Genomic DNA, 14,054 nt, shown 5'->3' with positions numbered 1-14,054 from the left:
AGAGTTTTAATTACCTTTTTTTTTCTTAATAGTTATTTCCACGGAAATGTACTTGGCTCTATGTCATCAATAATACTTTAATGTCATTGTCAGGTATGTATATGATAAAAGTGATATGAAAAATAAACAATGGACAAGCAGAGAAATGTAGTTTTAATACACATTATTTTAAAATGTTGTTATTCAGGGTAATTATAATCTAGTATAGTTAACTTTTGAGACTTGCAGGTATTTTTTACCGTTGTAGAATTGGAAGAAACCTTGAGAAGGAACCTTGTCAGAGCAGTACTTCCCATACCTGCCCAGGAACTACATAGTTGGAGAACATGACAGTGATTGTTCCCTGAGGCCATCCCCTTCTCCACAGTCTCTGTTACTATCACCATCACTGCCTTCCACTGAGAATCAGCAGTTGAAGGGAAAGAATCAGAGGATCCAGATGCTTCCTTTCTTTGTAATCTTGAGCCAATCACTGTCTCTTGTCTCTCAGCCTCAGTTTTTTTTTCATAAATTATATCTTCATTTTTTAATTTATTTTTTATTGAAGTATAGTTGGTTTAGTGTCGTGTTAATTTCTGCTGTACAACAAAGTGATTCAGTTATACATACATATACATTCTTTTTCATATTCTTTTCCATTATGGTTTATCACAGGATACTGAATATAGTTTCCTGTGCTATACAGTAGGATCTTGTTGTTTAAACATTCTGTATATAATAGTTTGCATCTGCTAATCCCAAACTCCCAATCCATCCCTCCCCATTCCCCCTTCCCATTGGCAACCATAAGTCTGTTCTCTATGTCTGTGAGTCTGTTGCTGTTTCGTAGATAGCTTCCTTTGTGTCATATTCTAGATTCCACATATAAGTGATACCATATGTTATTCGTTTTTCTCTTTCTGACTTACTTCACTTTAAGTGTGATAATCTCTAAGTCCATCCATGTTGCTGTGCCCAGTTTTCTTAATTGTAACATAAGGATGATGGTAACAATAACAACCTCACAAGATTGCTGTGAGGATCAAGTGAGATATCCAAAGTACTTAGAAAACTGTGAAGACTTACAGATGCTTGCTGGTAGAATTCATGTTATTCTGGACCACATATTTATTAACGAACTTGGACCAATGCTTTCAAGTCTTATAAATAATCAAATGGGTTCCAGAGCAACCTATTCTAATTTTGTTGTTTGTATTTTTCTTTTTTCCTTGTTGTTGGGGGTGGGTGGGTTGTGTTTAGGCTTTTTTCCCCTAATTGTTACCTGCCAGAACCTGTTTTCTTACATTTTAGATTGAAGTGGCTACCTAAAGGCTTGCTGCTCACTTTCATTCTGATAGTAGAGCACAGTTGGCCCTCTGTATCTGCATGCACAGATTCAATTCAAAGATAGAATTGATTTTTAATTCCAGGAAGTTCCAAAAAAACAAAACTTGAATTTGCCAGGCACTGGGTCACTATTTACATACATTTACATTGTATTAGGTATCATACATAATCTAGAGATGATATCAAGTATGTGGAAGAATGGGCATAGGTTATATGCAAGTACTACACCATTTTATATAAGGGACTTTTTATAAGGGACCTCACATTTTGGTATCCACAGGGGGTCCTAGAACAGTACTCTGGTGGGACCACTATACAAGGTAGTTAATTATTTCTCTCTGTTCCTTAATCCTAATGCTATCAGCTATTAAAATAGCATTTATCCCTTTCTCCACTTTGAAAAATTATTTTAACATTTCTTAAATTTTCTTCAGTTTTTTGTTTGATACTCTTTCGTGCTCTGTATCTCAATAGATACGTGATGATTACATCCTAGTTCTTATTTACTGTACTGTCAGGCTTTTCATTATTAAGTGTACCTTTCAGCTACTTATGCTTTAAAGCATCAGTGCTGATATAGTTTTAACGCACTGACAGATCATTATGAATTGTGGCCTAATTTAAGAAATGCCATTTTCATAATTTTAAGTATGTGTGTGTGAGTGTGTATGACTTAAACTCGTCTACTAACCATCGCCTAGTAGAGATTCTTCAGGAATTTGTATATTTGAGCTGATGACAGCGTTTACAAAGAGCATATTATTTGATTGTCCATAAATGTCTTTTAAAAAACTGGGGTCCTCAAAAAAGTTTTTAATCTCTGATTTTGATTATGTTTCCCCCAGTTTTTTTACTTTTGTTTAATAAAATATTAATATATCATATTACTATTATGAAGATAAACTTAAACCCAGATCTGTTTGAATTAACAATTCTGAGTTGTGTTCATATAGAGTCACTTTCCTCTAACTCTCTTACTGCTTTTATCCCTATTTATACCTGTCTTTGGGAATAAGCTTAGAAGCCACACAGAGTACATCTTGTATATTTATAAAATAACAACAGAAAGGCAGGGAAAAATTAGCCTATAAATTGGTTCTTTCCAAATTTAGTCAAAATGACCTGTGGAACTGAATGAAGATAGGTAGCAGTGCTCAATAGGAGAAAACGTTCCGTTTAAGGGTCTGCATTTCTTTGCATGTGTGCACATACATGTACATGTGTTAGCTGCTTGGGTAGCTAGTTATATATAAAGCGATGCTGGAGAAAGGAAGGGTGGTATAGTGTTAGGCAGAATGTTTGCATTTTGAGAAAATACAGAAAATATTGTAGAGGGTAAAACCATTTTTTTTCATGTTTTCCAGTAGTAAAATGATAAAATACTATTTTGGATTGTTATAGTACCATGTCATGTATATAAGGAGTCAGAAAATGTTTACCATATATTCCCCTTTCTAATACAGCTGTGGTTTTGATTATATGGAAATTGTAGCTTTATTATCCTGTATAAATTATAGGATATAATTGTAGCCCTACTGTATCCTATGATAGTTTGCTTTATTTTTCTTAGTATTTCAGTGTTATCTTTAAGACTTCATTCACAGTTTTTAATTCAAGGTAATGTGGTAGATTATTGATAAATAGGACTATCTCAGAAAGATAATGTGGTATAGTTATATAATTTTCCATGTTGTACTGAAATAATCACATGTACATCACTGTAACTCACTCTATTGTACAGTGTTTAACAATTTCTTTTTCTATGTTGGCTTCATTAAGGTTTACATATGTTCTGCCCAGATCACCTATTAGTCAGAATATATCTAATTTATATACTGGGAAACAAAATTATCTACTTTATTAAAACTCATTTTACTTACTATCTTTCAAAATAGTATTAACTAGGTTTTTTTTGTTTGTGTTTTTCTCTATTTTGCTTGGCTTTTTGAACATGGCTGGACTCGTCATTTTAGAAGGTAATTATCTTTTCTTTTTCTTGAAAATAGTATTTCTCTGCTTTAAATAATTCTAATAAAAATAACGTTTCTCTTTTATAGGAAAAACCTTTCAACTCTACTCTCATAATCTTATAGCTTTGTTTGAACAAGCCAAAAAACCGGGACTAGCTGCCCATATTCAAACTCATAGGTTTCCAGACCGCATACTACCAAGGTACAAAATATTTTGATTCTACTGGGAGTGAGGGGAATTAGTGTATATTTTTAAAACAGCCAGTCTTCCTTGCCCACTAAAAAACTTCCTTTGTCTTAATTTTGAAAGGTAGTTTACACTGAAGTAAATGTCATCTAGAATTCAAAAGATAAGTGTCTTGTAACTTGACTGTCCATGTCAATCATCCATAGAAGTTTTATAATATAGATCCCAGGTCCTGCCTCAGTTCTATAAAATCAGATAGTTTGGGGTCAGAGTTTAAGATGGTGGTTTTTAGAGCTCCTTGACTGGTTCTGATGGAACTGATTCACCCATCACTCACTGTTTGGGAACCACTGCAGTAGAGTACATTTATGTTGTCTTATGTTTTCAGAAAGTTCGCTCTAACAACAAAGATTCCTGATACAAAAGGCTGCCACAAATGTTGCATAGGTGAGTAAATGCTGTTTCTCAAACTGCATGATTAGAACTTTTAACATCTTTAAAATTATCTGTAGAGTCTTATAGTATTAAGTGAAGGAAGGTAGGCTTTATATTTGTTCTAATAAGGAGTTAAGGGGCCATTGAAGCTCAGGAATGTATAGTTGGACATAAAAATGCCTGAAGATAATTGCTCTGATGCTTTCTCAGAGCATAATGTTCCTCGAATTTTTTAACCATAGTCCATAAGGCTCTATCTCTGCTGATATCTTAGCTTTCATTTGACACTTACCATTTATTTAACAGTTATTGCTTAGTGTTTTATGAACATTATTATTTCAGGAGTTTGGCCAACTATGAAGTTAGAGGGAAGAGTCCACACAAAACCACTCACTTCTGATACCAACTACAGGTTTGGGGAGTTCCCCAAACCACCTTCATGTTCAATAATTCACTAGAAGGACTCACAGAATTCACTGAAAGTGGTTATACTCTGGTTATGGTTTATTACAGGGAAAGTATATAGATTAAAATCAGCCAAGGGAAGAAGTGCATAGGGCAGAATCCAGGAAAAATGCCAGATGTAGAGCTTCTGTTGTCCTTTCTCCATGGAATAATAGACAGCGTATGGACAGTGTTACTTTTCTGACAGTGATGTGTAACAATACACACAGAGCATTGCCAACTAGGGAAGCTTACTCAGCAACCTCAGTGTCCAGAGTTTTTATTAAGGCTCTATCACATAGGCATGCTTGATTGCCCACATGGCTGATCTCAGTATCCATCCCCTCTGGAGGTCAAGTGATATTGCCTGACCCAAAGCCCCTACCCTAAATTACATGGTTTGTCTTTCTGGCATTACTGTCCCCCATCCTGAGACTATCCAGTGTCGCCAACCCCCACTCTAAATCATATTGTTACAGTATACGTTGACCAAGGCCCCAGGCAAACAAAGACACTCCTGTCAGGCATGACATTCCTGAGGCTTAGACATTAACTCCCAGAAGAGAGGACAAAGACCAGACCTCTTTGGGGGCAAGGTGAAATTCTGTGCTATATAATTATCTTCTCTCGCTTAACCCTTAAACAGCTTATGATACTTATGTCACTAGTAGCAGAACCTGGGATCACACCTGGTCTGTGGCTTCAAATTCTGGGCTCCTAACTTTCTGTTTATTATTGTTTAATCAGTGAGGCTAAACATTGATCTTCATGCTGCATTAGGTCCACAGCATACTCTCTAGTTACAAGCAGATTTCACAAGCATTTTTCTAGGGAGATGGAGGTCCATTTCTGTTATCAGATTCCCAGTATCTCTGGCTCAGGAAGGGTCTCGATGCTTACAATCTGAGGTACAACTCATAAATATCTTAAGACAGAGCTTACTGCAAATAACTACTCTTATAATCAAATACATTACTGTTGATGGGAATCAAATTGGGGAGAAGGAAAGACCAATGTGAATTTCTATAGATTTGAGTCAAGGAAGTTACATCTTTATTAAGTTGTAAAATAATTAATTATTTTCATCTTATCTTAAGTAGACAGCTGTAAACTACTATACCAAAAATGGAATCATAGGACTTCCCTGGTGGCACAGTGGTTAAAAATCTGCCTGCCAGTGCAGGGGACACAGATTTGATCCCTAGTCTGGGAAGATTCCACATGCCACGGAGTAACTAAGCCCGTACACCACAACTACTGAGCCTGCGCTTTAGAGCCCGTGAATCACAACTACTGAGCCCGCGCACCACAATCACTGAAGCCCGCATGCCTAAAGTCCATGCTCCACAAGAGAAGCCACCGCAATAAGACCGTGCACCGCAACAAAGGGTAGCCCCCGCTCACTGCAACTAGAGAAAAGCCCCTGCGCACCAATGAAGACCTAATGCAGCCAAAAATAAATAAATAAAATTTTTGTTTTTTTTAATGGAATGATAGATTTCAGTTGCCTTCTAGACCTTCTTATTCACTAGACCTAGAATTCACTCTTTTGGTCCATTTACTTAAGCAGCTGTTTAGATTGTAAAATAGTTTAGGTGTTTTGGTGCTTAAAATACTGTTTTTAATGTTTGTTTAAGAACCTAGTATATTAAAGATGTTTAGAAGTAAATGTACACAATTAAAATTGAGATAAGAGAGTGAAAAAGAAAGGGTATAACAAAGCCAAAGGAAAAAGATATCATCTTTCTTTACTTTCTGCACTCTTATCATCCTAGTGAACAGAAACAATAATTATCCTTTATCACCTAAATTAACAGTTCAAATGATTATTCTTCCATTCATAGTTTGGTATCACTGGCAGGCCACATTTAATTGGTTTTTCCTATGTATCAGCACTGCCTTTATACAGAAAGCTGGGTTAGGTTTTAGGTGAGTATAACTTAGTAATTGCTTTTAGCTAAACTTTGTTTTTATATAAAAATATTCAGTGTTTTGGGTGTGTCTGTTTTGTTTTGTTTCTTTCCAGTCAGAAACCCTTACACAGGACATAAATACCTCTGTGGAGCTTTACAGTCTGGAATTGTTTTACTTCAGTGGTATGAGCCAATGCAGAAATTCATGTTAATAAAGGTATATGTTACTTTGTTTACACTTTTTTAATTTAGAAAACACTAATGTATAACTGAACCTGAAATTATAAGACTGCAATGCTACCATCTAGGGTTAGCATGTTTATAGTTATTTATAGGTGTTTATTGGGTTTAGGGATTTTTGTGTTCTTAAGATTTTATCTTTAACTTGTGTTAATAAACTTCCAGAAATATCACAGCCATAAAGAAGAATATGGCCAAGTCTCTAAAACATATTTTTATGGAAAACTGATTCTTATCATGATATTTAAAGGTAGTCCTTTTTTTAATTGAAGTATTATGATATTGTGTTAGTTTCAGTTATACAGCAAAGTATTAAGTTATTATTTTCCATTATAGGTTATTAAAAGATATTAAATATAGTTCCTTGTATTATACAGTAAATCCTTGTTCCTTATCTATTTTATGTATAGTAGTTTGTTAATCCCATACTTCTTATTTATCCCTCCCCCACTCCCTCTCCTATTTGTTTTCTGTCTGTGAGTTTGTTTCTGTTTCGTATATATATTCATTTGTATTATTTTTTAGATTCCACATATAAATGATATCATATAGTATTTGTCTTTGTCTGGCTTCACTAAGCATGGTATTCTCTAGGTCCATCCATGTTTCTGCAAATGGCAATATTTCATTCCTTTTATGGCTGAATAATATTCCTCTGTGTGTGTGTGTGTGTGTGTGTGTGTGTGTGTGTATCAATCACATTTTCTTATGCCAATCATCTGTTGATGGGCACTTGGATTGTTTCTGGTCTTGGCTGTTGTAAATAGTGCCGCTGTGAACGACATGGGGTGCGTGTATCTTTTCAAATTAGAGTTTCATCTTTTCTGGATATTTGCCAAGGAGTGAGATTGCTGGATCATATGTTAGCTCTATTTTTAGTTTTTTAAGGAACCTCCATACTGTTTTCCACAGTGGCTGCCCCCCACAAACAATGTAGGAGAGTACCCTTTGCTCCACACCCTTTCTAGCATTTATTATTTATAGACTCTTTAGTGATGGCCATTTTGACTGTTGTGAGGTGGTACCTCATTGTAGTTTTGATTTGCGGTTCTCTAATAATTAGTGATGTTGAACAACTTTTCATGTGCCTGTTAGCCATCTGTATGTCTTCTTTGGGAAAATGTCTATTTAGGTGTTCTGCCCATTTTTTGATTCGGTTGTTGTTTTGATATTGAGTTATATGAACTGTTTGTATATTTTGGAAATTAACCCCTTGTCAGTTGCATCATTTGCAAATATTTTGTCCCATTCTGGACGTTTTCTTTGTTTTGTTTATGGTTTCCTTTGCTGTGCAAAAAGCTTTTAAGTTTGATTACATCCCATTTGTTTATTTTTGCTTATTTATTTTTATTTTTTTTGCCTTGGCAAACTGATCTAAGAAAATATTGCTATGCTTTTTGTCAAAGAATGTTTTGCCTGTGTTCTAAGAGTTTTATGGTGCTATATCTTATATTTAAGTCTTTAAACCATTTTGAGTTTATTATTTTATATGGTGTGATGGAGTGTTCTAACTTCATTGATTTACATGAGGCTGTCCAGCTTTCCTAACACTGCTTGTTGAAGAGACTGTCTTTTCTCCATTGTATATTCTTTTCTCTTTTGTTGTAGATTAATTAATCATAGGTGTATGGGTTTACTTCTAGGCTCTCTATTCTGTTCCATTGATCTATATGTCTGTTTTTGTGCTGATAAGAGGTAGTCGTTTTTTAGATTTAGATCAATTAAGAAAATGAAAGCCTTTCTGTTCACTTTATTCAACAATATGAATGAGGAGATTGTTTCTAAATTATACATCTGTTTGTTTTTTGCAGCACTTTGACTTTCCTTTGCCAAGTCCTTTGAATGTTTTTGAAATGCTGGTAATACCAGAACAGGAATACCCTATGGTCTGTGTAGCTATTAGCAAGGGCACCGAATTAAATCAGGTAGTTCAGTTTGAGACAATCAATTTGAACTCTGCATCTTCATGGTTTACAGAAATTGGTGGAGGTAAGTGTTTTTTACTTTATGTTAAAATATTGATGCTTTTGCCTGCAAAAGAAGCAGAATAGGTTCAACCTGTGTGGGCTCTTTCAAATAAAGATTCAGAACATAGTTTCCCAAGTAGGCCCAGAGGATCATGTACATATAGTTTATGATCTCTATTTGCCTGAGGCAATTTGATACAAAGTATTTTACCAAGGAAAATTTTTTTTTTTTTTTTTTTGCGTTATGCGGGCCTCTTACTGTTGTGGCCTCTCCCGTTGCGGAGCACAGGCTCTGGACACGCAGGCTCAGCCGCCATGGCTCACGGGCCCAGCCGCTCCGCGACACGTGGGATCCTCCCGGACTGGGGCACAAACCCGTGTCCCCTGCATCGGCAGGCGGACTCCCAACCACTGCGCCACCAGGGAAGCCCAGGAAAATTTTAATGAGTCCTGAAATTTAAAAGTCTTAGTTGTTATCAGTTAATCTTTGGACTTACTAAATAATTAAGTTTTCTAAGATACTTTTCAAATTTTATCAGCTTCTCAAGCAAAGAAATAACAGTTTTTTTCCTATTGGTTCTTTCCCCCCACACTTCTTAAAATCATTGAGTTCTAGTACTTTTCATACTGGAATAGAAACTTCTGATGTGTGGCCTCCAAGCTTTACCATTTAAAGATACAGGAAAATATCTCTTGCATTTTCTGAGAATGGTTTGTTAGCCTAGGATTTTATCAAACATATCTCAGTGAAAACTCTGAAAAGGTTGAGAAGTTTATTTTCAAACTTTAAAATTGGAACAAATCGATCAAGAATTCATGTCAAGGGAATTCCCTGGTGCTGCAGTGGTTAAGAATCCACCTTCCAATGCAGGGGACAAGGGTTCAATCCCTGGTCAGGGAACTAGATCCCACATGCATGCCGCAACTAAGAGTTCACTTGCCACAACTAAGGAGCCCGCTGGCTGCAACTAAGGAGCCCACGAGCCGCAACTAAGCCCGTGAGCCACAACTAAGGAGCCTGCCTACTGCAACTAAGACCCAGCGCAACCAAAATAAATAAAGTTTTAAATTTTTAAAAATAAAATATTAAAGAATTCATGTTAAAAAATAAGTAAAATGAAGATCTTCATTTTGCCAGTTTACTGTTTTTGTTGTGCTAGTGTATTGTCAGCCAGATTTATCAAGCCATTTTTATATATGAAGTCAAGTAAGCTTTAGTTATAACTTATTTTTGACCACTGTTATATTCTTTATCACCTCGAATAAAATAGGAATGTATTCTTTTACCCTCCCACCCCACCTGCACCCACCTTTCTTTCTAATAATGTTTTTGGTTGAGGTAGATGCATATCTTCCTGGTATAGCTAACAGAAAGGTGGAAATGACATTTATTATGAAATATAAACAGCCCAAATAGAAACGTGTTCCTATCATGTAATTATTGCTAAAAAGAAGAGTTTTGGGTCAGTTTATTTAAAAACCAAGATCATGTTTGGGAGACAGCCCCAACTTTTTTTTATTGGTTAGTATATAATAATAGTGTAGAGAAAGTCATTTCATATGATTATCTAATGTGAGTTTTCAAACTACTATCTTCTGTATGATGTATGAGGAGGTTACATTGCTTAAGGCTGGGCATTCAGTGAGTCCTCTTGTGAATTTGCAGGGTTGAGGGTTGAGGTGTTTTTGTTGTTGTTTGTTTTGTTTTTTAATGCCAGAGGCAAACTGTTCTACCCACTTTTAACATTGTCTAGGCTAAAATTAAGGCAGACCCAAAATTACTACCTAAGGAGAGCCAGGACACTGAGGGTAAACATTCAAATCACCCTGAAGCAGAGACTGCCTTTATTAGGCTTTTCCATATTCACAAATGATTGCTAAACTATCTCCCAGGTATGTTGATTGTTGAGGCCATGCCTTGAACTGGCAACAGCTGTAACAATTAAAATGAACTCCTATTCCAAAACTCTTTTAGTCGTAGTTTAATGTATTATTGCAGTATCCTTTTCTCCAAGGATGGTGCTTAGCACTTATCAGCACTCAATAAATGTTGAATAAATGCACGAACATATCTTTACTGAGAAGAGCTATTTTTTGGAGTGTTGCCAAAGGACAACAGTTTATTAATTCTGTACATCTGGTTTCTTCACTATATATGAACTTTGGGAGGTCCACCAAAACCCAAAATAATAATTGTGTTTATGCTCAGATGTGCAGTTTTTAAGGGAGAGGATCTATGAGTGTCCCAAAGAGATGTAGTTAAGAATGACTGCTCTGAGATTACAATGGCAAAGGATGAGTGGGAAGTAAATAAATAGAGACAGCAAATGTGGACAACATTTTTTGATAGTTTGAGTGGGAAGAACAAGAGAAAAATGTTAGCTGAAATGAAAAGAGAAATTGTTGAAGTGCCGTTTGCAGGATCTTAGTTCCCTGACCAAGGATCAAACCCTGGCCCCTGGCAGTGAGAATGCTGAGTCCTAACCACTGGTCCACCCTGGAATTCCCAAGTGTGTTGTGAACACAAGACATAAAGTATATTCATAAGAAGCTTCAAGAGGAGAAGCAAGAAGAACTACAGTCCTGCAGCCTGTGGATCAAAAACCACATTCACAGAAAGAGAGACAAGATGAAAAGGCAGAGGGCTATGTACCAGATGAAGGAACAAGATAAAACCCCAGAAAAACAACTAAATGAAGTGGAGATAGGCAACCTCCCAGAAAAAGAATTCAAAATAGTGATAGTGAAGATGATCCAGGACCTTGGAAAAAGAATGGAGGCAAAGATCAAGAAGATGCAAGGAATGTTTAACAAACACTAGAAGAATTAAAGAACAAACAAACAGAGGTGAACAATACAGTAACTGAAATGAAAACTACACTAAAAGGAATCAGTAGCAGAATGACTGAAGCAGAAGAACAGATAAGTGACCTGGAAGACAGAATGGTGGAATTCACTGCCACGGAACAGAATAAAGAAAAAAGAATGAGAAGAAATGAAGACAGCCTAAGAGACCTCTGGGAAAACATTAAACTCAACAACATTCGCGTTAGAGGGGTCCCAGAAGGAGAAGAGAGAGAGAAAATGGACCAGAGAAAATATTTGAAGAGATTATAGTCAAAAACTTCCCTAACATGGGAAAGGAAATAGCCACCCAAGTCCAGGAAGCGCAGTGAGTCCCATGCAGGATAAACCCAAGGAGAAACACACTGAGACACATAGTAATCAAATTGGCAAAAATTAAAGACAAAAATTATTGAAAGCAGCAAGGGAAAAACGACAAATAGCATGCAAGGGAACTCCCATAAGGTTAACAGCTGATTTCTCAGCAGAAACTCTACAAGCCAGAAAGGAATGGCATGATATACTTAAAGTGATGAAAGGGAAGAACCTAAAACTAAGATTACTCTACCCAGCAAGGATCTCATTCAGATTCGATGGAGAAATCAAAAGCTTTACAGACAAGCAAAAGCTAATTCACCACTACCAAACCAGCTCTACAACAAATGCTAAAGGAATTTCTCTAAGTGGGAAACAGAAGAGAAGAAAAGGACCTACAAAAACAAACCCAAAACAATTAAGAAAATGGTCACAGGAACATACATATCAATAATTACCTTAAACGTGAATGGATTAAATGCTCCAACCAAAAGACACAGGCTTGCTGAATAGATAACAAAAACAAGACCTTGTAGACAGCATATATATATATATATATATATATATATATATATATATATATATATATATGCTGTCTACAAGAGACCCACTTCAGACCTAGGGACACATACAGACTGAAAGTGAGGAGATGGAAAAAGATATTCCATGCAAATGGAAATCAAAAGAAAGCTGGAGTAGCAATACTCATATCAGATAAAATAGACTTTAAAATAAAGAATGTTACAAGAGACAAGGAAGGACACTACATAATGATCAAGGGATCAATCCAAGAAGATATGACAATTATATATGCACCCAACATAGGCGCACCTCAATACATAAGGCAACTGCTAACAGCTATAAAAGAGGAAATCGACAGTAACACAATAATAGTGGGAGACTTTAACACCTCACTTACACCAATGGACAGATCATGCAAACAGAAAATAAGGAAACACAAGCTTTAAATGACACAAGGGACCAGATAGAATTAATTGATATTTATCGGACATTCCATCCAAAAACAGGAGATTACACTTCCTCAAGTGCACACGGAGCATTCTCCAGGATAGATCACATCTTGGGTCACAAATCAAGCCTCAGTAAATTTAAGAAAACTGAAATCATATCAGCCATCTTTTCTGACCACAGTGCTATGATATGAGACATGAGTTACAGGGAAAAAAATGTAAAAAACATGAACACATGTAGGCTAAACAGTACATTACTAAATAACCAAGAGATCACTGAAGAAATCAAGGAGGAAATAAAAATTACGTAGAGACAAATGACAAGGAAAACACAACGATCCAAAACCTATGGGATGCAGCAAAAGCAGTTCTAAGAGGGAAGTTTACAAGCCTACCTCAAGAAACGAAAAATCTCAAACAATCTAACCTTACACCTAAGGGAACTAGAGAAAGGAGAACAAACAAAACCCAAAGTTAGCAGAAGGAAAGAAATCATAAAGATTAGAGCTGAAATAAATGAAATAGAAACAAAGAAAATAGCAAAGATCAATAAAACTAAAAGCTGGTTCTTTGAGAAGATAAACAAAATTGATAAACCATTAGCCAGACTCATCAAGAAAAAGAGGGAGAGGACTCAAATCAATAAAATTAGAAATGAAAAGGGAGAAGTTACAACAGACACCGCAGAAATACAAAGCATCCTAAGAGACTACTATAAGCAACTCTATGCCAATAAAATGGACAACCTGGAAGAAATGGACAAATTCTTAGAAAGGTGTAACCTTCCAAGACTGAACCAGGAAGAAATAGAAAATATGAACAGGCCAATCACAAGCACAGAAATTGAAACTGTGATTAAAAATCTTCCAACAAACAAAAGTCCAGGACCAGATGGCTTCATAGGTGAATTCTATCAAACATTTAGAGAAGAGCTAACACCTATCCTTCTCAAACTCTTCCAAAAAATGGCAGAGGAAGGAACACTCCCAAACTCATTCTATGAGGCCACCATCATCCTGATACCAAAACCAGACAAAGATATTACAAAAAAAAAATTATAGACTAATGTAACTGATGAGTGTAGATGCATAAATCCTCAACAGAATACTAGCAAACAGAATCTAACAACACATTAAAAGGATCATACACCATGATCAAGTGGGATTTATCCCAGGGATGCAAGGATTCTTTAATATACGCAAATCAATCAATGTGATACACCATATTAACAAATTGAAGAATAAAAACCATATTATCATCTCAATAGATGCAGAAAAAGCTTTTGACAAAATTCAACACCCATTTATGATAAAAACTTTCCAGAAAGTGGGCATAGAGGGAGCCAACCTCAACATAATTAAGCCCATATATGACAAACCCACAGCAAACATCATTCCCAATGGCGAAAAATTGAAAGCATTTCCTCTAAGAACAGGAACAAG

General features: G+C 35.9%; 1 protein-coding gene across 3 annotated transcripts in view; it reads left to right on the top strand.

Annotated features, from left to right (window-relative positions):
- Nucleotides 1-14,054, top strand: part of MAP4K5 (mitogen-activated protein kinase kinase kinase kinase 5) — a 140,342-nt gene that overhangs the window by 111,273 nt on the left and 15,015 nt on the right. For all 3 annotated transcript variants that reach the window (XM_032621212.1, XM_032621213.1, XM_032621211.1), the window contains exons 23-28: nucleotides 33-93; nucleotides 3,300-3,302; nucleotides 3,384-3,498; nucleotides 3,872-3,930; nucleotides 6,389-6,492; nucleotides 8,327-8,504. In XM_032621212.1, the coding sequence (XP_032477103.1) occupies nucleotides 33-93; nucleotides 3,300-3,302; nucleotides 3,384-3,498; nucleotides 3,872-3,930; nucleotides 6,389-6,492; nucleotides 8,327-8,504 (520 nt within the window). The remainder of the gene's footprint in view (nucleotides 1-32; nucleotides 94-3,299; nucleotides 3,303-3,383; nucleotides 3,499-3,871; nucleotides 3,931-6,388; nucleotides 6,493-8,326; nucleotides 8,505-14,054) is intronic.

Source organism: Phocoena sinus, chromosome 2 (genome assembly GCF_008692025.1).
Source record: "Phocoena sinus isolate mPhoSin1 chromosome 2, mPhoSin1.pri, whole genome shotgun sequence".
Lineage (NCBI taxonomy): Eukaryota > Metazoa > Chordata > Mammalia > Artiodactyla > Phocoenidae > Phocoena > Phocoena sinus.
This window is presented reverse-complemented; position numbering and strand designations above follow the sequence as displayed.